The sequence below is a fragment of the Carassius auratus genome, chromosome 8 (assembly GCF_003368295.1).
Source record: "Carassius auratus strain Wakin chromosome 8, ASM336829v1, whole genome shotgun sequence".
NCBI classification, from domain to species: Eukaryota; Metazoa; Chordata; class Actinopteri; order Cypriniformes; family Cyprinidae; genus Carassius; species Carassius auratus.
The window spans coordinates 11,040,039-11,063,196 of NC_039250.1; the positions used below are offsets into that span (position 1 = coordinate 11,040,039).

The following is a 23,158-nucleotide window of genomic DNA, read 5'->3' on the forward strand; positions in this document are numbered from 1 at the left end:
GGTCCACAAAGTTCACTTCTTCGGTCCTGAATATATCAATGACAAACAAATGACGTAATTTCCCAAATTGCTATTTATTAAAAAACTAGAAACAATACACTTCTGCGGTGAGATTATTGTTGTGTAATAACAACAAAAGGTATCAAAGATAGGGTTTGTATCGCAAGTGATCTTTTGTGTCCGGTGCGTCTCTTTAAAAGGCGTGGCGTCGTGAAACCGTTTTGTGTCCATCTCACTGCACGCGCACGAGCGAGCTTATTTCACCTTCTGCGAGCACGGAGGCGTCGTCACACGCACGAGCGCTGTCCGTTTGAATCACTGTGTGTCCGTTTGAATCACTGTGTGTCCGTCACACCGCTAGAAATCGGATGATTTGCATTTGAAAACGTATTTAACCAAATACTAAACAGAATCTGGATTTAACGCACTGAACCTTTATATGGTCCGCGCTCTTTGCAGCATTCTGCGTATTTCTTCACTGTATTTTCCCCGTAGATAGTAACGTTCGTCAGATTTCAGAATAAGGCGAAATGGCAACGGACGAGCTGTCATCGAAGTTGAGCCGCAGGCTGCAGATCGAGGAGGGCGAGCACGACCCGGTGGCGCTGGACGGGGCTCACGAGAACGGAGCGCACGAGAAAGCGGCCACATCCAGCGCGGACTCCGAGCTGGGAGCCAAGCTGCAGCGGCGCGGGGAGCTGAACGAGGGCGTCGGTGAACACCACCAGCCCAGCATGAAGGTGTTCAACCCCTACACCGAGTTCAAGGAGTTCTCGAGGAAGCAGATCAAAGACATGGAGAAGATGTTCAAACAGTAAGTACCTCATGCCAGCTGTCATCCTCTGCTGCAGCAGATGCGAGACATGCGCATGTCATTTTAACCCCCAAAGACAACCAACATGACCTCTATTAACCCTACATGCCCTGAAAGAAACATGCTGATGAATGTTCTGGTTTAGTTCAACAATACTACTGTACTAGTTTATTCTCTGAACTGAATGTTTAAACAGGAACAAGTTGTGTAGTTTACAATCTACATCAGTCACTCTCTATTTTCTTCATTGTGCTTCATGTTTTGGCTGAAACTCTTTCACACATTTAAGAAAAGGCCATGAGCTCAGCCCCACCCAAGTCTGTATCGTTTAATCCACATGCATTTGCACAATGATACATGTAGAGCTATGGGTTGAGAAAGTCCCTTAGGTCATGTCCAAGTTTCATTGTGTCTCTAACCGAGAGGCATGCAGAGAAGTCTAGACTGCCCAGTATGACACAATTCTGTGGCCACCTTTGCCAGACTCTTAGTGAGACTGCCCTCTTCCTTTACATTTGATGAATGGAAGGCAGTTTACGCATTTTCCCCACGTTCGGGATCCAAAACTGCTCTCCGAGCTTTTGTAAATGCTGTGCTGCGTACAGGGTTGGCAGGGCCTTTATTTAAGGCTGATTTCACTGACAGAAACAAAAAACTTCTCTGGGAATGGGAGGTATGGAGAGCCGAATCTTCATGAGAGTCACTGCAGGAATGTGTCCCCTTTGCTCTCTGTGGTGGAGCGGGTCGGTTCGTGCCGCGACAGTGACTACAGGGTCGGTTTCACACAGGCCTGAACCATGTGGGAAAGGGGTTGAGAAACTAGTTCTCTGAGGAAGTGGTGGTTTCATCTGCCCATTTCTGCTATCAGACAAAGCCATTGTTGTGAATTAGCCAAAACAGGCCACCCAAATCTGTCTGAGAAGCCTTTGCATCTAGATGAGTTGGCCTATGCATTTTCTGTAATGTCACAAATGAATTTCATTTATCAGGATGTTATATTTTTCACAAATTCTTGTTATTTTAGTATTATTTAGGGTGATTTTTTTGCCATTGAGATAAATGGGAACAATTATATTTAGCTGTAAACTTATGCTATTATAGTTATTAATATTTTGAATGAGATATTATTTGTTTTTTTAATTTTAGTGTAATTTTATTACACACTTGTCTTTTCACTTAATATATACAGCTTTACTGACTTAATTTCTTCTGTGGAACACAAGGAAAGATACCTAAAAATTGTCTCAATATATTTCTCTGTCCATACAATGAAAGTCAACAGTGTCCAAAACAAATATTGGACCCCACTTATTTTCATTATATGGACAAAAACAGTTGAAACATCCTTTAAAATAGGCTATTTAAAATAGGCTTTTTATGTTTCACAGAATAAAGACAATCATACATGTACATACATACAGAAGGATGAGTAAATGCCTATGAGATAATCAAATCTTATTTTTTTTTAGGTGAACTTCCCTTTTAAATAATTAATTGTTGTTCATCTGCTCTTGAGAACAATTAGTTCTGTGACTGTTCAACATTTTAATCTCATTTTGCTGCAAAATAGATGTGATCCCAGTCTATCACAATAGTTTAATTACCTCTAGATAACCACATGGGTGTTACAAAAGTAGATAGTGGCTTGCTTGATTTTTTTTCTTCTTTTAAATTATTGTGTGTAGACTGTTGTTTCAGAGTATCACCTTTTCTATGCCTATTAATTAGTTCCTTGTGCAGTTCGTTCAAGGTGTCTGGAGTCACAAGACCTCGCCCAGGGTGAGATATAGCACTGGTTTCATTCAGTCTCTTTGATGGTGTTGCCCATGGCGTTAAATGGGCTGAATGAGACCAGTGAGACGGTTTCAGGTTTAGGAGTGAGTGAAGTGTGCATAGCCCTTTGTCATGGAGAAAACAAAGCCTCTGTGGTTACTTCACATGTTAAATATTAGCTAGAGTTTTTCATGGTCTATTCCCAGTTAAGAATTTATGAGATAAGGGGTTTGTAAGTCAACATGTCGTTCATTTGCTTCTCCATGTCATTTACCTTCATACAGGTTTCCAGCTGGAGAGAATTGTGCACTGCAATTGATTTATTACTTTTCAGCTTATAATGGCTGTTTGTGCGTTTGCCTGGAGCCCTGAATATAGATAAGGAAAGAAAGAGGAGACAAGGGCAGTGAGGAGGCAGGTTAGGAATGTTTTATGTGTCTGTATGAACTCCCTGATTGATTATGACCTTCCAAACTAAAGCTTATATAGTTTTGCTTCATGTAGGCACATTCAGTACTCAAAAGCTTCAGTTGCAGCAAATGTTGCAGTCTTAAATGCTTTTGTGCAGAGGGAGGCAGAAAAACATGGGGTGAGAGAAAGAAAACTGCATAACGGCCACAGTCTGGCTAGAGTCCAGCTGATAAGAGGAATGCATGCTTTGCCTTAACCTCAGGCCACTGTTCAGGGGGATTCAAAACTTTAGATTCAGGTCCAGCATTCAAACTGGAAGATGAACACAAAACTGTTATAACTTTGTGCAAGTCATTTATCTTTTAAGGTATGGTTATTATAAGTAGTGATTTGAATATTTTCTATTTTTATCAGATTAGAATGCCCTAGTTTAGCTGTTTTACATATTTGTGGTAAATGATAATAATGCATATAAATGCATGTGTTGTTTACTAAGTACAGAATCAGTCCTTGTAGAATCAGTCCTGTGGGGGACCCCTGCTTTGTTTAAAAGTACAAGCAATTAACCCTGAAACATATTTTTGATGGGGTTTTTTTGTTGGCCAACACCTAGAACTCATAGAAGAACTTTACCTTGTCTTAGCCTGCAGCTAAAGTAAGTTTGTTTTTGAGCAGATACAGTTTTATCACTGAGAATTATTCATAAGAGGAATTCATTCGTGTCAGAACAAGTCTTTAAGTCTTTACTGAAATGCTATTTAAACTTCTTCTTCTTCTTCTTACTAAAAACGTTGAATCTAACTCCTCCTGTAGCTGTACAAACTAGGGCTGCACGATGTGTCGTTTAAGCATCGATATCGCGATGTACGAATCCACGATAGTCACATCGCAGGATGTGCGATGTAGGCTGTCGTAGTTGATCCGTTATTCATTAACTGTACGGCCAGCTTCTCCCCGGCCCTTGACAAATGTGATTTGCGGATTAATTGCACAGCTAAACCATCATAGAGTGAAAGTTTATCATTGACAGGACTGAAAACCACATGCAAGTTTAACAGGGAAGAGAGAGAGGGAGCGCGAGAGAGACAGAGAGAGAGAGAGAGCGTGCGAGAAAGACAGAGAGAGAGAGCGCGCGCGAGACAGACAGAGAGAAAGAGCGTGCGTGAGAGAGACAGAGGCCGGTGACACACTGGCTGCGTGGCGTGAGCGTCGCGTGTCTGAAGCGTCCCAGAAGCGTGGTGGCTGCCTCTAGTTTTCTGTGTCTTTACACACCAGAACAGTGCCTGACGTGGCGCTGGGCTGGCGCGCTGCTGCTAGAGAGAGAGCGCGCGCGAGAGAGACAGAGAGAGAGTACATTAGAAGTACCATCATTGTTTATAGAAATGTATATGGATTTATTTTGCATGTAATTTTTTTTTTTCTCTTATGAATATATATATATATATGTATTTTTGTTTAGTTTGTTTCTATTCTGATATGTACAATGCTTTGGCAATATGTACCTTTGTATGTCATGCCAATAAAGCAATATGAATTGAATTGAGAGAGAGAGAGAGAGAGAGACCGAGAGAAAGCGAGCCGTTTTCAAACAACACGAGCTCTGTCTTGCTCTCTCTCCCTCACGCATATTAATCAATTGACACGATGGTGTCGATGTTTAAATAATTTAAAATGAGAATGTAAGTGTGCTCACCCCATTTGTTTGTAAGAAAAAATATCGCAATATATATCGCAGAAAAATAAAATATCGCAATGTCATTTTTCCCAATATCGTGCAGCCCTAGTACAAACTCCAAACTCAGCCCAGCTCTTCAGACTGATCTGAAGTTAGTTGCTATATTGCTTACAGTTTTCATAAAAACAAAGACTAAAAATCATAGAAAAATGATATCTATCTGTATTGCAATACTCTAGCAACTAGCCAAACCAACCTAAAAACCACCCTCAGTACCCTAGCAACCACATAGAAACACCTTCGCAACCACTCCAGTTAGCCTAGCAACCACATGGCAACATCCTAGGAACCACCCCAAGTACAGTAGCAACCGCATAGCCACACCATAGCAACCACCCAGAGTACCTTAGCAACCACATAACAACACCCTTAGCAACCATCCAGAATACCTTAGCAATATTTCTAAACCATATGAACACATTTAAGCTTCCATTCTATGAAATATATATATTATTTCTTATCTAATCTATCGATCTGTCTGTCTGTCTGACAGGTTGTATTGCCTTCAAAAGATTTAAGCTTAAAAATTACACTAAACTTCAGACTATTTCAGACTGAAAACCATCCAACTTTTAAAATTCTCTGATCAGGCTTTCTCAAGCCAACTTAAAGTTTGTCTCGATTAACTTTTTTACCTAGTTTAAACTTGCTATGTATATGCACCTCACCAAGATGCACCTTTTTAATTTACATCAGATACAGAAATCAAACTCGCATCTGACTTAATATGTTTACTAGGGATGCACAACACATCAGTAGTACCATATTGATTATTGGCTGATATTTGACATTTACATGCTACTAATATAATAACACTTAAGTGTGGAAATGGCAAATCTCAATAAAAAAATTTTTTTTCATACTATAGATTATAATGTTGTAATGCCAAAACTTATTTGTAGCATGAATTTTTTGTATATTTTAAATACACAAAATTGCATTAAATTTAATATCAGTATATTCATTGCCATATTAGGCATACATTGAAAATAATTATCTTATACATAAAATTTACTGGTAAACAGCAATTGTTCCTCCTTCTGCATGGCACTGTGTGGACAGCTATCTAAAGCCCGGGACACACCAAGCAGATGGTCAGCTCTTGGGCAATGTCAGGTGGTTGTTGAGCGTTGATCAGCTTAAATTTTTTGGGGGTGTTGACTCTATGGAGTTGGATGCGCTCTGTTTTTCAGCCAATCCTGCATGTCGAAATAGTTCTACAGAATCTATTTCAAAACTCTTTGCGAGAGAGAAAACTCTGACTGACAATTCAGCATTTGTGAATAAGCGCAAAGAAAAAAACTGACAAAAGCAAACCAATAACGGAGTAAATAGAGAATGCAAAGAAACTTGTCATCCTATCGGTTTCTTTTTTTATTTATCCACAAGAAGACGGCCAAGGTCTGACAATGCCAGAGCCATTTGCAACTTAAGATAGAAAAAATCATCAACATGAATCTGTCAATAATGAGTGCGGCTGGTGTAAACAGTGACAAGCGCTGCTTGGTTTGTAAATACACAGTTCTAGCTCTTTTGGGAGGGTTATGTTCTCTCACGCAAGTGCAGAGCGTTAACATTAGTTGGCAGTCAGCTATAGTTTGGTTGGGTGTGATAGTACAACAGTTTTTGCCCCGATGCAGATGATGCGAGGCGTTCTCTGGTGTCGCTTTGGTGTGTCCCTACCTTTAAGATCCTACCAGCAGATGATATCCAGCCCCTCTTATCCCCCCTGCTCATCTCTATTGTCAATGGCAGCGTGACCTAATTGGTTAAGTGATTATGTGTGCAGGTCCCATGCTGTGCCTACATATGATCAAGGGGCTTTAGTCCTGCGAGGAGCGTTCCTGCAGAGTCGCCTTTAGTAATGAGAGAAGCAAGAGAAACTCTGCTCCCTTCCTTGTGCATTTTTCTCAGGGACAGATTTCTCAGAAAAGATAACATCGGACACATTAAGGAATGTTTGAATGTAAGCCTGCAGGCCACTGTGGTGGTGAGTTGTCAGTAGGCAAAATATTGCTTGTTTCACATTGGCGGCCATCATAAATTAATTGTGGTAATGTATAATGTATTAAAGCAGAATGTAATGAGCGTTTCTCTCTCGAGCGTATGTATTTGCCAAGTCCTTAAATGGTTATGCCTTTCTCCCTGCAGAAAGTAGTATGATGTGATTATTCTCTAAATCACCCATTTCCTCATTTCTGAATATCCTGCGTGTTTAAAGAGCCCCTTAGCGCAGCTCAGTTTGTCTCTCAGGATGTTGTGCTTCTAATATGATTTAGAGGCATTGAAAGTAAACACAGCCAGGGATTTTATCCACAAAAGCTACTGAATTCTGCCAAATCTAACTGACACTGTGACCTAAGAGGATAAGAAAGCCAATCAATGCATGCTGTCTCAGCAAATGAGATACCACACTCGCTCACATTATATTTAAGACGGATAGGAAGTGATCACTCAAATCATGCGTGAAAGTCTCGAATTGGATTTTCTGAAACTTTTAATTAGTTTCCCTTATTGTTTATCAATTTCACGTAGCTTTGTTTTCCTTTTAAAAAGAATATAAGACTGATGCCTAAAGCGCAAGGGGCGTCTTTTCTTCAGAAGCTGCCAATGGTTGTGTAGGTGTGAGGTTTATTTAGACACACACCCTTATTTGGCATTCACACACAGTCATCACAAGCTCAATGACTCATTTATGCAGTAGGAAGTGTATTAGATTGTTGTGATTACAGAAAAGGCCATATGTAACCTCAGCACTCCTTCAGGAAGTTCTCCTCTTTTAGTTTTCATCTCTTTCAGGGACCATTACTCCCTGTTCTTTTCTGTTTGTGACATTTTGTGTTCATGCTTCACACTCTCCGCTCACTATAAATAACCTCTGGGGTTGTGTGGCCATTGGCTGATCCATGAAGGATTCTGCTTAAGGACTAATGGCTAGTCACCTGGTCTATAATCCCAGCAGATCGAGGTTAGTTCTGCCAGCGATCATCAGCTAGTGGCAGAGAATGCTGCATTATATGCACTGCATACAGTCGTGCATCAACTGCATCAGTGTTTACCTCAATAGATATTCACACGCTTCGTACAGTCACAGAAACATTGTGCTTTTAGTTTCAGGAAATTGTTGGAATTCAGCGAAATTGTTAAATATGTTAAACAGCAACAGTAAATATGTTGAAGAGAAAAATACTCAAATAAGACCATTAACCCAGAATGAAGTGTGAAACATGAAAACATAACCTTTACCCAGGATTAAGAATGACTCAAGTGTGAAAAGCCATGTCTTTGTCAATCTGTGAATGTCTCTTTTTTTTTTTCTTACAGCAGAATATTTATAGAAATTAAAACTTGTATAATGATTTTTAAAATTAATGTGGTTAATTAAATGTATTAACATTTTATATTAACATTTTGTTTATATTAACATTTTATATGTTAGCATTTTGTGATTTGTAAAAATGATTTAAAATTCCAAAATTGTATATTATTTAAAGAAAACAATAATTAGGGGAAATGAAAAAAACCTAATCATTTAAATCAAGTTTCCATCTTGATTTTATGTTCTTTTTTGGAAAATATTATAATTAGATTTTAATATATTAATAGTAATACAATTGCTGGACATTTCCTGAGGTCACCATACCTAATGTATTATTGTTCAGTGTAGTGTTGGACTGAAAAAGGAAGACATAACATCTCACTTTCTCACCAAAATTCATTAAATGTGCAGCTTTGGCAAAACCATCAAGTAACCTGTTTCTAGGAATTGTAACTGTCAATTTTTGCATATAAAAATTAATATGAAAAGCATACAAAACCTTGTTAGGTTGGTTTACTATTTCCATGGACTGACTTTTAGTAAGAAATGTTAGCCAGTAGTGTATTACAGTGACTCATCTCTTTGAGAATGCTTCATCTTTTTGTTAATAGTCATCTATAGAGTGGGTGGATAATGATGAATCCATCTTAACAGTTATGTAAACCTTCATGCATTAAGCATGTCATGTGAGCTGGATTGAATATCTGGATTGAGGAGCAGGGATCATCTTAAAACAGCATTTTACAGACTCTGGTTCAAGTGAAGAAACTGAAAATGATCTGAAAACATTTCTTGACTTGAGTTTCAAACTGACCATTAGTTCTAGAAGTACAAGTGTGTGAAGAAGAGCTATCAATTCTATTCAGGAAAATTGATTTACGTGGATGGGAAGGTCATGAAGAGTATGAACAGATGCTTTCAGATTCTGCCTTTGAAAGCCATTATTCTCTGACAATGATCTTTGTGGATTTTTTTTAGTAGCACATTTACCTCAGTTTTTACAAATAATGAAAAACAGGAAATACTTGGCCTCACAAGAACATGAACTACCTGATCTCTTTCCAGAAAACAGTTTGTTGCTTCCCCTTTCATAGGTTACAGTCTTTTAGAAATGATTTGTTGTTTTGTGTAGGGCAGGCTGTTATACTTTCAGATTTGCTTATCAAGATTTGTGCCTGATGGTACAGGGAAATTCTCCAATGATCTGTGAATGGAATTGACCTTCGCTTGCTTGCTTTCTTTGTGTCTCTCTGGACCATTCCCTCATCCTGTCCCATCTCATGAAATCAAATCGAGCGTAAATGATGTCATCACACACGCTGCGCAGATGTCTAGTGAAAGTGAAATCCTCGAACACACAGTTTTGGTGCGTTTGATCCTGATCGATCACGCCTGCGACGCCGGGCCGTTGTGAAGAATGTGCTTGGAGCTGATCACGTGTTTATGAGGGTTTTCCCATGACTACTTCTGTCAGCTGTTGCTTGGCAACCTGGGATTAAGGAGATTGGCAGGAAGAGATAGGAAAAGGAGGGAGGAGGAAAAAGAGTTGGTTGTTCACTCCTCATGCGTCGGAGTAAAGTATGAACTTTCTTGCGTATCAGCACATAATGGACAAAGAAAAAAAATCATGAGAAAATGCTATGCTGACATGTAACTACTGTACTTCAGACCACCTTGAGCAATACTGCTGTCTCTTATTAGCTCCAGACATCATTCCACTCAAATTTAATCAGGTATTTTCATAATTAAATCAGCAGCAGCTATAGGCATGCATTAAAGGGTGACTATTCAGACAGGCATGTGTATTTAGGCTGGCATCAGGCAGCATTTCTGTAAATTCAGGCAATTGCTTAATCTCAAATCCTGTTACATGCCTCACATTGTGACAACCACAAAAGTCCACAATGCACAGTCCATTTAGCTCCAGTGGTTGGTTTAGGTAAAAGTCTGCATGAGTTGAAGTGGTGGTATTTTAGGCATCAGCATCAACAGATTCCCCAAAATGTTGTTCACTTCTTCTAAATTCAGCCCCATTTAAACTCCACTGCATCCAGTTCTGTCAGAAGCTTTTGAAGTTTAAGTGTCATTACACACACACACACACATGTTCTGAAAGATGCCAAGATATATACTTTACCATATTAAGTGAAAATGAAACTCTGAAACTACTGAAGAAGTTCCTCTTTGCAGAGAGACTTGCATTAAAAATGTTATTAACCAATCAAGTGTTGACATCTACCATAGATCAGACAAGATCTTGTCTTATGGAAGTCATGTGGATACTTTTGGAATTTGGCCGCTTAATGAAAATGTGGTAAAAGCATGGTGTTTATAATAGGAATACAATTTATTTTCTCAGTATTTTAAATAAACAAATACTAGTTTGTGTAAACTAAACTGTTAAAAAAAAATTAACATGATTAATATTTGTTCACAAATGGATTCATGTCATTGCCGTTTTATTGCTGTTCACTGTACAATAGTGAATGTGTTGTAGAAACATAAGGAACAATTCTGAACACTTATTACTGTAATCATTTGAAATGTGGATTTTCTTTTTTCTCTGTCTTAACTCAGATTTGCGGTCCCCGCAAATTTTAATTTAGGGTCATTTTTAACACTATACTAACTAAAACTATACTACAAAATCAGTCTGTGTGTGGAAGTCTCCGTTCACTCCTGTGGAATGTTCTGTGAAGTGTTGAGCTGGGTTAACCAAAGGGGGCGGCGCGGCTAAGAGAACAATCACTGTCCCTTTGAAAAAGTCCCTTTCAAGGAAAGTCAGTTCACTCACACCTCTGGGCAGTGGTTTTAGACATGCAAAGACCACAGAATGAACTTTCCGGCACTGAAATCTCAAAAACTGCTTGCCAGAACTCGCATTTAAATAATATATTTTGAAACGGCAACGAAATCTGACAAACAAAAAAAAGTGTTGTTTCCTATGCTCAAATAGTCTTAAGCAGAGGGAACCAGAGCTTCTAATGGCAGCTGTAGTGACATGATGACTTTACAAAATGATGATTGGTTCTTTTATTTAGAAGGCGGGACTTATAGTGATTTGAGTGAACAGTATTGTTATATTTCCAGTCTTTGACGTTGTCCAGCTGAAGCACTGATGATAATGTCAATGGTTTGAAGTGTCCAGTAGCTTATGTAAAAGGATTTTCTTGAAGTCAGATTTCTGCTCTTGGGTGGCTCAGCTGAAGTGATCGTTTTAAACAAATCATTTGTAAATGAATTTCAAGAGGAATTTGGAAGTGCAGCAATAGCACTTTTCGAGGTCAGTGCCTAAGTAGCAGATTGAAGCTCTCACAAGGCTATTTGAGTATTTCCTGTTCTCCATTCTCTCTCACTCTCTTTCGGAGTCGTGTTTTCCTACAATGTGTCATGTGTCACAAGTAAGCGGGATAGAATCAGCACATCTGTGTCCAGCGTCAGAAGTCAGCACTGCAGCTGAAACCTCATTAGCTGGAGTCCCCCGAGACTGCTCAGAAAAAAATGTAGCATGTCTAAACACCTTTAAAGAGCAAGGAAAAGAAACATTCCTGAACTTTCATTCAAGTTCAGACTCGCATGGTAAAGTTTTCCAAGAGTTCTTGAAAGTAGATAACTGGATAACAAGAGGACTTTTTAAATACACAAAGCACAAATAAAGCTACACTTTAGCTTTCACGTTCCTTCTTTCGACTTTCTTCATAATTACTTAAACTTGATTTCATTCCAACAACAGCAAGTGAATACACTCAGTTCAAATGCAGCTGTCAGCAAAGCCAATCAGATGAGTCAAACCTTTTTGCTAAGGCAGACGGAAATCAGTATCAGCTTACGACTGTGAACCTCACTTGGTTATTATAAGGAAGTGCTCATTGCATTTGCTTCCTTAATCGTCTGTAGTGTGAAGTGTTCAGCTTACAGACTTATTTGGGCAAAAATGTGATCTTCCTCAACTGCATATCGTTACAGAAAAGGGGAAAATTTCTTTTTCACCTTTTTGGGCAGCCACTGCTTGCGTCTCCATATAGATGGTCACACATTATTTTGTCAGCTGTGTTTGGTAATAATACAGCTAATGCTTTCCAAATTGTTGCAACCAACTGAAGTGTTACTACATTATGTTTTTAACACTTGGGAGCTTTTCATAATCTGTGATGTATCTTAAACATCACAGGTTAGTCTGAGTCAGTCAGAAACTGAAAATAATTTAACTAACTGGTCTTGATTTTACCCTTATCTTGTGTTTTGATTAATTAAATGCATCCTTGCCGAATATTAATTTCTAAAAAATAATCCTAATGACCCCAACATTTTAAAATTATGATCGTGTATCTTCAGAACCAAGGCCACTGGAAAATTGTTATTGGTTGATGACGTTTTGCAACGAGAGTCTTGTTAATGTAACATTTTTATATATTTTTTTCCTGCAGATCGCTTTTACATTTCTATGTAAAATAGAATTTGTTGATAACCCAGGAGTCCATAAGTCGAAATTCATCATGTTCAGGCTAAAACGTCTATTGTGCATGATTGAGAGGAAATGACACCAAGTGTGACAATAAAATGCAAAGAACAGTTAAAGTCTTAGCATGGTGGAAATCTTTCACAAATCTTGGCATGAGGACTCTTTCAGGAGTTGACTGCATAATTAAACATGGAGGGTTTAAATTACAGCTGACCTTTTAATTGCACTGAGCACGCTTGACCTTTCTTTTTGTTAAACAGACTAGCCGTATGTAGACGTAAATTATTGATTTGAACCCACTATGGGCACTGGTTGCTCGGTTTCTCAAGTGATTTGATTTTACCTTTTTAAAAATAAACCTCCAGCTCAGTCTCGCTTGCCATGTAATCACATTAGTTTGATTAACCGCTGCTGTACTGTAATCTTCAACCAAACCCTGGATAGCAGCATCCACAGAGAAACATGACCCTCAGATGCCCCACGACTGCAATCCTCCATCATACTGCATTTTTCACTATGGCACATGCCACAGCATGAAGAGTTAATTTGAACATGAGCACACTCTTTTGGCCTTTGAATTAGTGATGAGAAGATGTCAGTGATACAGGGTTAATGAGAAGAGATGCGTGTGAGAGACCTGGCGTCAGCAGGGTGTCTTGTGTTGGTAGAAAGGAATACAGTAGCCATGTATCTGAGGCAGATGGACACACACTCCATATTCATGAGCAGGGAGCATGATGGGATTGCCTAGAAGGAGTTAATGAGGGAGATAAAAACTCATCGGCAGAATATTTATATAGATTTAGCCTTAAAATTTGTTGAAATTTAAGTATTTGAATATTTTACATTTGTCTTATTTTACTTTAAATGTCTCTTATTTCATTGTTTTATTTTAAGAATTTAAGAATATCTTGTTTCATTTAGTCCAAGGAAGGAAGACGATTTTTCAACTAGTTGATAAGAGTCTCATTCAAAGAGTTTCATTGGCCTCTGCTTTTAATTAAAAGACCCAGTTACTATGGCAACGTAAAACCTCATCTTTGGGCAATATGTGGTGTTTGCTTGTGTGTGTGTGTGTATATGTGGACGTGTAGAGGAAGTGGTCTCATACATAATAACTGAGAGAAAAGGGATGTGACTTTTCTTACTCATCGACCCATTGCTGCAGAATAACTCACCCACACAGTTCTCTGGCCTTTGCACCAGAAAATATGCACCGTGGATCAATTTAACATCTCATTATCGATGCAAAAGAAGAGGCAGATATAATCGGTCTGGCCTGTGTGAATGTCACTTGTTCTAAACCATGATTATGTCTGCTGAACCACAAGAAGTGTGTGTGTGTGTGTGTGTGTGTGTGTGTGAGAGAGAGAGAGAGATGTAAGATCAGTGTCCTCCTCTCTTTCCGGTGTATAAGAGAAAATACTGAAATGCTTTAACATTTATATAACATCAGGCTTATGTTTAGTCTGTAAATGTTATGTTTAAAGTTCACAAATTTGAATGCTCTCGAATGTACACACGAGTGTCTTGGATTGCTATCAACTCAATAAATTGCCAGCAGCTCATACTCTGTTTATTAAAAATGCAGGAGAGATGAACATTAAGATGAACTCAGCAGCGGGTATAATAAATGGGTGGCTGTTAATGAACACTTCAGCTCTGACTGATGATATCTATGCTTTAATGGATTCCTGTATGTTTCAGAGCATAATGTTTGTAAGTTTGGATAGATGCCATATTGTATTGTACACAAATGAAAACATGATGGGTTGCATTGGTGTAGATAAGTGGTTCTCAGTTTTTAAATGATTTAAAAATAGTTGTGTTAACCATGTTCATAATAATAAATAATAAAGATGTAAAACATTAAAAATCACCCTTTTTTTGGCTGTACATCTGCTCTTCACAGGAGATTTCATTAAAATAAGATTATATGTAGTGTCTTCCCAGATCAAAGATTTTTTAAAGATTTGATCACAACACTTCTACAAAAATGCCTTTTTTAAACCTTTTAATTATTTAAATTATCTTTTAAATTGAAATAAGCTGAAAATATATGAACAGTGGGTAAGATAAGTGAAAGATGTTTATCTGCACTGCCCTCTGTTGATCACTGGAGACATTGCAGCAATATCACCAGTGATGAACATTTATTTCACAAGAAGTTTAACATGATAATTATGCTTTAATAACTTGTTTGCTTGTGTGTGTGTGTGTGTGTGCAGGTATGATATAGAGAAAGATAACTACATCGATCTGATGGAGCTGAAGCTGATGATGGAGAAACTCGAAGCACCTCAGACTCACCTGGGCCTGAAGAACATGATCAAAGAAGTAGATGAGGACTTTGATGGCAAACTCTGCTTTAGAGAGGTAAATGCTTTAGTATGTCGAAACATGAAAAATTGTGTTTGATTTGGCCGTATTTCACAGCAATGAAGTACATAATGCAGCTACTTATATTCCCCTATTAATCTCCTCAGTTCTTTCCTCTTTTTCTCTCTAGTTTCTTCTTATCTTCAGAAAAGCAGCAGCAGGAGAGCTGGCAGAGGACAGCGGGCTTCATGCCTTGGCACGTTTGTCAGAGATTGACGTGTCTACGGAGGGAGTGAAGGGAGCCAAATCATTCTTTGAGGCAAAAGTAAAGAATCATGACATTTAATACTTTTTCACCACATCTTAAGTGAAATAAATCCTTCAGCAGATTCATTCATTCATTTGTAAACCTTTCATAGTCTATGACAGCTCTATAACTGTAATTTCCTGTCTAGATAGGTTGTAATGAGTGCCTCTGATAAGGAAACCAAATTTAGGATTCCCTAAAAATGTATATTCGTCTCTGACAGGTGCAGGCCATTAATGATTCAAACCGGTTTGAGGCAGAAATCCGTCAGGAGCAGGAAGACAAGAAGCGTCAGGCAGAGGAGAAGAAAAAAAAACAAGCCGCTTTCAAAGAGCTGAAGTCAGCCTTCAAATAGCCTCATCCACCTCAAAGCCTCGATTTACTCATCACGTTTGTCCGTCTGTCTGCCGTCAGAGTCCCCCGCAATCAGAGAAACTATGCAAGGCTGTGAAACGCTCAGATCCATGCAGATCCATCTTCCTGAGAGAGGGACACCTGTGTAGTGTGTGCTCCTGAGCGGATATTGGTGTTGAAATCATCTGTTTATCGTTGCCTGTTTCTCTCGCTCTCTCTCAGGCTGATTTTAAATGTGAAGCCAGACACTGATCTCAATACACTGGATTGGATTTGTTGTTTCAGTCACACGTCTGTATATATGTACTGTTGTCCATTCACCCCATCCGTTTCGTTTTAGTTCGAATGGCATTTTGTCTTGTTCTCGTCAACATGCCAGTAAATTCAAATCTAACATTTTAAAGTTTATTTTTAAATCAGCCAGTACTCTCAGTATGCCATATCCAGTCCGTTGTATTTACATCAGTGGCAATTTAAGCAGGAAATGCTTTTCACTGTACCATGACTAATTTGACTTACATTGTTGGCCATTTGAACATGAGAGGACAAACAACAAATCTCTGCTCTTGTACCCCGATCCATAAATATTAAGAGCATAAAATAAACTATTTTTATTGAGCGGAGAGAGAGAGATGGAGAAGTGGTTTTGGGTGTATGTGCATGTGTGGTGATGATTGTAATGGTGTTTGTTGAGTGTTTATCAATATTTTCTTGCATGGTCACTGTGGTGTCGTTTTTCCTACATGGGTCCCTTTAGGCTATAAAGTGTCCAGTGTTAAATGTGGCACACACAAGCTTACAATTAGTTTTTAAGATCAAAATGATGGCATGAAATGGCTGTAAATTTGAAACGGCTTACTTCAATTACTCTATACAGTTGAATTTCTTCAGCTTGTCTGGTTGATGTGGATGGAGGGGTGTCTAGGACAAGGTCATCTGACTGTTTATGAACCCCTGTATTTTGTGCTTCCTGAACCTTTAACTGTAACATGTTTATGGGGTTGGTCAGATACCACAGATCGTGTGAAATCCTCCTCCGCTTTTATATAAAGGGATAGTTCGCCCAGAAATAATTTACACAGCCTTGCGTTTTTCCAAAGCTGAATAGCTTTTTTTCTGTCCGACACAAGGGTTTACTTCGGAACAAGTGTACACTGTTTTTGTCCATATAATGAAAGTCAGTGGGATCCAGAACTACATTGAACCCCCTTAAAAAAAACAAAAACACACACACACACACAAATATCACTGAGAATTTGTTCTTTAGTGTGTGAAGAGAGAAATTCATTCAGGTTGATTTGACATTTGGGTGAATAAATTATTTTGCGTGAACTTTCCCTTAAGTCAACTCCCTAAATCTAACTCTGGGTTGCTTAATATTATTCAAATTAGGACCAGAATTGCAAGCCTTGCACAGCAGCCCATGCTCTGTGAGATAAGGTAGAATCAAAAAGTGTTTCATGCATAGAGTATAGATGTCATTTGCTAATGAAATAAGCATGGCTTTTCTGTTGAGCCAGTGCATGTCATTCAACCTATTAATCAAAGAATGCCATGTGTCTGAATAGGATCTAATATTAAAGTATTTAGTTTAAAAAAACAAAATTGGTTTCAAAGTTTACTGTGACAATTTGAAAAATGAGGGAACATTTCTAATGCAATCGTCCAAAATAAGGATTTTTACCATTTATGGTCATGTGACATGCATTACACTGTGGCAAAGTTAACTGAGATGCTATGTATAAAGACAAATCTATATTTTCATGTGATAATCAAAAAATAATAATTTTAGTTTTGTATGGAATGGGGTCTTGTGTAAAGAAACGTTCTTATTTTCTCAATATGAATTTTGTTGCCTACAATCTTGTCTTCGTTTCGTTCTCCATGTATCTGATATTCCTTAAGTTTTTCCATTACAATCTAATCAGTAAAGGCAAAATACCCTTTAGTCTTTTCTATAATGGAGACAACAATGTTGGCAATTGCTATGCTTCATGTTGCTGTTTGTTTTTGTGTTCTGAGTCACTGCTAAATGTTCAAGTTTGCTCACTAGTTCTCTGGAAATTCAAATAATAGTTGTATAAATATTTGTCTCCCAGTCTTGTCAGCCATCCACATGTTCTTTTTCTTTTGTTTTCTACTGTTCAAGTAAAAGGTATTTAAAATATTGGATGTTAAAGGGTGAATGTGGTCTATATTATGTTATTGTTGAGGAGTCAACTAATGACGCCAATCAAACATTCTGTTAGAAATCATAAACCATTCTGTCATTCCTTTTGAGAGATTTTAGCTGTTCCATTGTTGTCGTGCCAAATGATTTCACACTGTGTTAAACTAATTTTAGTACAACATTCCCTGAGATCCATCAGGATACTTCTGGTCAACAGCCCCAGCAGAGATTTGAATTCATATGAGCACAGTTATTTGGAATTTAGACTGAACATCACTGATCTACAATGTTAGAACTTTTAAAAAGTAATAACTCGTAATTAATTGGTAAAAAACACTTTTTACAGTTTTGGCTTTATAACTAATGTTTGCACATCTGAATAATCACATTAAAGCTTTAGCAGTATTAACTTCTGTGGGGGAAAACTGCTCCTTCCAAAGCAGATAACATGCAAAAAGCACAACATTTTTCTTTTTCTTTTTCTGTGAAGTATAATACCAGGAAGACTCAAAATGAGAGTGTAGTTAAAGTTCACTATTTTATCTTATGGCATGTTTTTGTTGTTTAATTAATAATTCCAGTGATTTGATAATGGTTTAAAGGGCCTTGAATCATCCTGTCCATATCTGTACCTGGCTGTCACTGTCAATGTCCTTTAAAACTGGTGGTTATGGTATCATACTCTTGTAAGCTTATACATATTGATATGTGGCTCCTATAATATGCACATTTATTTTTGATTTTCTTACTAAAATGTACAATTATTCTTGTGACAATAAAAATACTTTTAATTTGGAAACATGTTATTTGTTTTGGTGATTTATACAGTTATGTACCATACTCGTATCTAAAATAAAAAAGTTCGTTTCTAAAATTTTTTTTTACAATAAATATATAGAATATATCAATATAAAACAAATGGTATTATTATATAAATAATATAGTATAAAAATACCAAATAAACTGGTTGTTTTAAGGTAATAAAATATATGTACATCAGTCTTATGTTTGAGTATCTAGGGCCGTTTTCAAAGAGAAAATGTGACCTTGCACACGAGTCACGATTAAAACATTCCGTTTATTTTTTTTATTTTTTTTAAATTACTTTCAAAGTTATGATGTCAAGTGTCCAACCAAGTAAAAATATCATCACTAGATGGAGCTATTTGCAAGCCCTCATCTGATTCTGTAGCGGCGTGAAATGTTTTTCTCATCTAAATTACAAAATGTAACTTACATTAATAAAATGTATTACAAGATTTGCGGCAGATATGTGTGTAAAACAAAACACGCTTTGATATATGTTCACGGAAACGCAATCGATCCCGGAACTATTGTTGCAGCTCCTCCGGACTTTCGTCATGGTTTGCGCGCGGAAGTGTTAGTCACGTGACATATCAAACGTAAATATTTTTCTCCTCACGGCGAATGATCGTTGACCTCGCTGTTTTACCTTTATAAATGTATGTCGACTTAACTTTTCCCTAGTTTAAACGGCGTAGATTTTGTCTCGTATCCACAGTTTACTGGAATATTCCATCTAAACAGGACAAAATGAACGTGGATCTTCCGCAGACTGGAGCAGCAGCCGCCTCCAGCACATCCACATCGAGCAGCAACTGCGTCCCGAGCAGCGCCTCCACAAACGCCAGCAGCATCCCCGCGCTCAGCAGCGGTAATGGTGGGTGTCTTTTTTGATAGCTTAAACGCGCACGGAGTAGCTTTTCCCTTTTAGCCTTTAGCTAACTTGCTTAAGTCTTGGTTTGTATAAAGACGGAGAGTAGTGTATTTGTAAGGCCTGTCGTACTTTTCCCTTCACAGTTCCGACCTCGGCAGCAATGACGACTCCATCATCCGACTCCAGCGTGTCAAACGGGGTGTATGTGCCCACGGGCATCGCTAACGGAGACGTGAAGCCCGTCATCTCAAGCACACCGCTGGCTGATTTCCTGATGCAGCTGGAGGATTACACTCCTACTGTCAGTCCACATATGATTGCAGTAATACACTATATTCTTTGATTCTTGGAGTCTTGTAGCCATGTTAACAAACTCTCTGTTTTTCAGATCCCAGACGCAGTCACCGGATATTACCTCAACCGAGCTGGATTTGAAGCATCAGATCCAAGAATGTGAGTTGGGATGATGTACTCTGATATGTAACATGTTAGGCTCTTTAACAAAACATTCAAAGGCTGAAATAAAATGTAAATATATATTTGATTAAATTAAATCAAAAGTTTAAGAAACTGAAACATGTTGCTTTGGCAACTAACTGGAATAAATATACAGGTGAAGTGCTGGAATTACTAAATTAAAATGGAAATAAAGCTTGATTAAAAAAAAAAAAGGCAAAAACACAAGAAAATTATTAAAACATAAATAAAGTTAACAAATACTAAAATAATATATATTTAAGAGTTATTACAGTGGTGGTCAAAATTATTATTATTATTTTCAGCAGCTAAAAAATAGTTTTAAGTCAGTTATTTCTATATTTTGCTGTAGTGTGTCTGGAAATATCAGTTTACATTTCCAAAAATTCATTTTGCCATTAATTGTAATAATCCAGTGAGATTTTTGTCTTCCAACACAAACTATAATAATAATCTCATTAGTAGATTTTCTTTATCAATTAATTACTATCAACTAAATAAAATGAACATTCGGTGTGACCATCCTTTGCGTTTAAAGCAGTTTTTGCCCTCGGTGCACTTGTGCGTAGTTTTTCAGGGAGCTTTGCAGGTAGCTTTCTTGAAGAATATTGGAGACGTTTCCAGAGTCAGATTGCTTTTAAATGTTTCACCATTTATCAGCTGGAAAAAAATAAATTGCTTTAGAAATTATACCAGTGACCATTGCCGTGTCCTTTATTATACAGAAGTAAATGATTTTTAAAACATGATATGTATTGTGTCATGAAGTGTATTGCATTGTGGCTAATATTAAAACACAAAAATATCTAGTGTTAAAACTTTATCATTTACTCATCAGAGTTTATAAAATGCTGATTATGAATCTTCCTTGACATCTTTATCCTGTGTTATCAGAATCCGTCTCATATCATTGGCGTCTCAGAAGTTCATCTCAGATATTGCAAACGATGCACTACAGCATTGCAAAATGAAGGGCACAGCCTCTGGAAGCTCCCGAAACAAGACCAAGGTTTGTGTTTAAAACTGTGATAAGTACAGTAACATATTCTACAATAAATCTATAGAATGAATATTTAATCTGCAAGCCATCATTTGTGGAAGTGTTATAAAAAATCTCTCATTCACACTGTTCTCATCGCACCTCCCAGGACAAGAAGTACACGCTGACGATGGAAGATCTGACACCAGCCATGGCAGAGTATGGCATAAATGTAAAGAAACCCCATTACTTTATTTGAGGGGAAGTGCTTCATTGAAATGGACTGCTGGAAATGCACTGTTTGTCCCATCGGAGCTTTGAAGACATTATCCTTCAGCGTGGGAACCATCAGCCCACTGGCCCTCTGCTTTATGCATTTTCTTTATGTGTGTTCGATTAAGTTTGATTACACCACTTGACTTTAATTGATGTCAGTAAAAATCCTGTATAAATAAATTCATTGTAATTACGCATCTTGTTACTGAAGCCTAGTGGGATCAAATGATTTAACCACTGTAAAGCTTTTAAAGTTCTGACGTCAGTTCATACACTGTCTGAACCTCTCATCTCCGCTTTATGGATTTAGTTTCACGCCATAAGAGGCTTGAGCTGTAATGTGTTGCAGTATTAATAGTACCTAGAGCTACTCTCAAGTTTCCCTCTCTACAGTGTAGTACAGCTGCACTGGCCATAGACCGTTCATCACACCATCTGTCTACAGTAAACATGATATTAATAATAATATTTCAATACTAGCCTTTGCTTTGTGCTATTTGTAGTTGCAATTCATCTGTATGTGCTCACAGGCGTAATGCAGATGTAAAGCTAGAATGACAGGCCAGTTATATTAATATTAAAGCTAGTATTCGTTCAAATTCAAATGCAGTTATTACGGTGTTCTTATTCGAAAAAAGGTGATTCTTTTATTTTTTAAGTGTTAATATTAAAAGATTTCATCAAATGAGTACATATTTTCCAGATTATTTCTACAACACAATATAAATCTAAATGGCAACCTTTTCCTATATCCCAAGAAAAAATGTGAATGCTTCTTTCATGTTTATTCAATTGCACTTTTAACAAATGTTCATTTGCAAGACACACAGGCTGAGGTGGAAAGTGAAAACGTGTGTATCTAAATGCACATCCATTAAACGTTAGTACTTTGCAGTGAAATATAAAAATGTGCTGAACAGAAATTACAAATCAGACAAGGGAAAATACAGCTTTAAGACGTCAATCTGTGGTATCGGTCCACACATTCTTTTAAGTTCAGCTATACTTTAAAAAGGTGCAACGTTGCAATGGTCAGTGAGCAAAATGATTTCATTTGAGGACTTCAGCTGCTACACTGAGAAGATTCAAATACTGAAAAAAAAGTCACAATGTTGTTTTTTTTCAGTGTTATTTTAGTCAATTATTTGCATTGTATTTTTGATGTGCATGCTTCACATATAAATGTCTACATCCAATGTCCCTAGAAAATTTCTCTAGCCCAAAAATCCCTTTTCTAAGAAAAAGTTGTCAATGCCTGTGGGTAGTGCACGAAAAAATTAAAATATAAAACAGGGACCCATTTGAAATCCGGCCTGTATACTGTTCCCATTCCCACTGTCCTATATCTCACCAATACTAAATGACAAATATACAAGCCATTAATTGAAACAATAATAATTATATATATATATATATATATATATATATATATATATATAAATCCTTAATCCTTTACATATTCCAGAAAATGGGGGAAGTTTTCTCCATATACCAGCCAACGACTGACATTTAATTTAATTGAGGAAGATTCTTTTGAAGAATGTAAAGGCTCATGTGAAACATAAATATGTACTTCAATTTGCAGATAAAAACATTTCATTAAGCCTTTATCAGACCTTATAAGCCCTTCTTGCCTCATTTGTAAGTCACTTTGCATAAAAGCATTTGCTAAGTGAGTAAATGCAAAAACACAAATTAAGTTCTTTGCATATTGTACTTGTCCTTTAAGTCACAAGTATGCAAACAATTTTTCAAAAAAGTTTAAACCACAGGTTTAACAAACCTAAGAAAAGACTTGCCGTTGTGGTTCCACAGATTACAAGGTGTCAGACATTTGTCTGTGTTATGTAACTCACTCAACTGTAAATGTTCACAGAACAGAGTGTGAGCAGTTTTATTGAGGATGATTGTAAATTCATTCACCAAAAAAACAAATCACCAGGCCTCATTAAAACAGCAGTAACATGTTCTCTTTTTATATGTTATTTCTCTTGCCATCATTGAAAAAAGTACCCTTTAAAACAACCAGTGCACTACCTGTTCATAAACTGAAGTAAGTGATTTTGAACAACGACAGAAGATTC

General features: G+C 37.4%; 2 protein-coding genes across 3 annotated transcripts; both read left to right on the plus strand.

Moving 5' to 3' along the window:
* The first annotated feature begins 270 nt into the window (after positions 1-270).
* LOC113107266 (EF-hand domain-containing protein D2-like) lies at positions 271-18,465 on the plus strand. The gene is made up of 4 exons (XM_026269645.1): positions 271-814; positions 14,743-14,890; positions 15,024-15,158; positions 15,364-18,465. Exons 1-4 carry the CDS (start codon positions 531-533, stop codon positions 15,493-15,495), a joined length of 699 nt encoding a protein of 232 aa, XP_026125430.1. The 5' UTR covers positions 271-530; the 3' UTR covers positions 15,496-18,465.
* A 613-nt stretch (positions 18,466-19,078) lies between these two features.
* Positions 19,079-21,277, plus strand: LOC113107267 (transcription initiation factor TFIID subunit 10-like). 2 transcript variants are annotated; one of them, XM_026269648.1, is made up of 5 exons: positions 19,079-19,339; positions 19,486-19,643; positions 19,731-19,795; positions 20,714-20,828; positions 20,968-21,277. In XM_026269648.1, the coding sequence occupies exons 1-5, from the start codon at positions 19,219-19,221 to the stop codon at positions 21,055-21,057; spliced, it is 549 nt and encodes a 182-aa protein (XP_026125433.1). In that variant the 5' UTR covers positions 19,079-19,218; the 3' UTR covers positions 21,058-21,277. The 2 variants fall into 2 exon arrangements, with proteins under 2 accessions (XP_026125433.1, XP_026125432.1); XM_026269647.1 differs by having other exon boundaries at positions 19,089-19,345.
* The last annotated feature ends 1,881 nt before the right edge of the window (positions 21,278-23,158 follow it).

Bases quoted from the DNA above. Each gene is read 5' to 3' on its own strand.
- LOC113107266 (XM_026269645.1), top strand. From the start codon at position 531: ATGGCAACGGACGAGCTGTCATCGAAGTTGAGCCGCAGGCTGCAGATC. The intron at 14,891-15,023 runs GTAAATGCTTTA...TTTTCTCTCTAG, and splicing joins GCAAACTCTGCTTTAGAGAG to TTTCTTCTTATCTTCAGAAA. The intron at 15,159-15,363 runs GTAAAGAATCAT...CGTCTCTGACAG, and splicing joins AATCATTCTTTGAGGCAAAA to GTGCAGGCCATTAATGATTC.
- LOC113107267 (XM_026269647.1), top strand. From the start codon at position 19,219: ATGAACGTGGATCTTCCGCAGACTGGAGCAGCAGCCGCCTCCAGCACA. The intron at 19,346-19,485 runs GTGGGTGTCTTT...TTCCCTTCACAG, and splicing joins CGCGCTCAGCAGCGGTAATG to TTCCGACCTCGGCAGCAATG. The intron at 20,829-20,967 runs GTTTGTGTTTAA...CGCACCTCCCAG, and splicing joins GCTCCCGAAACAAGACCAAG to GACAAGAAGTACACGCTGAC.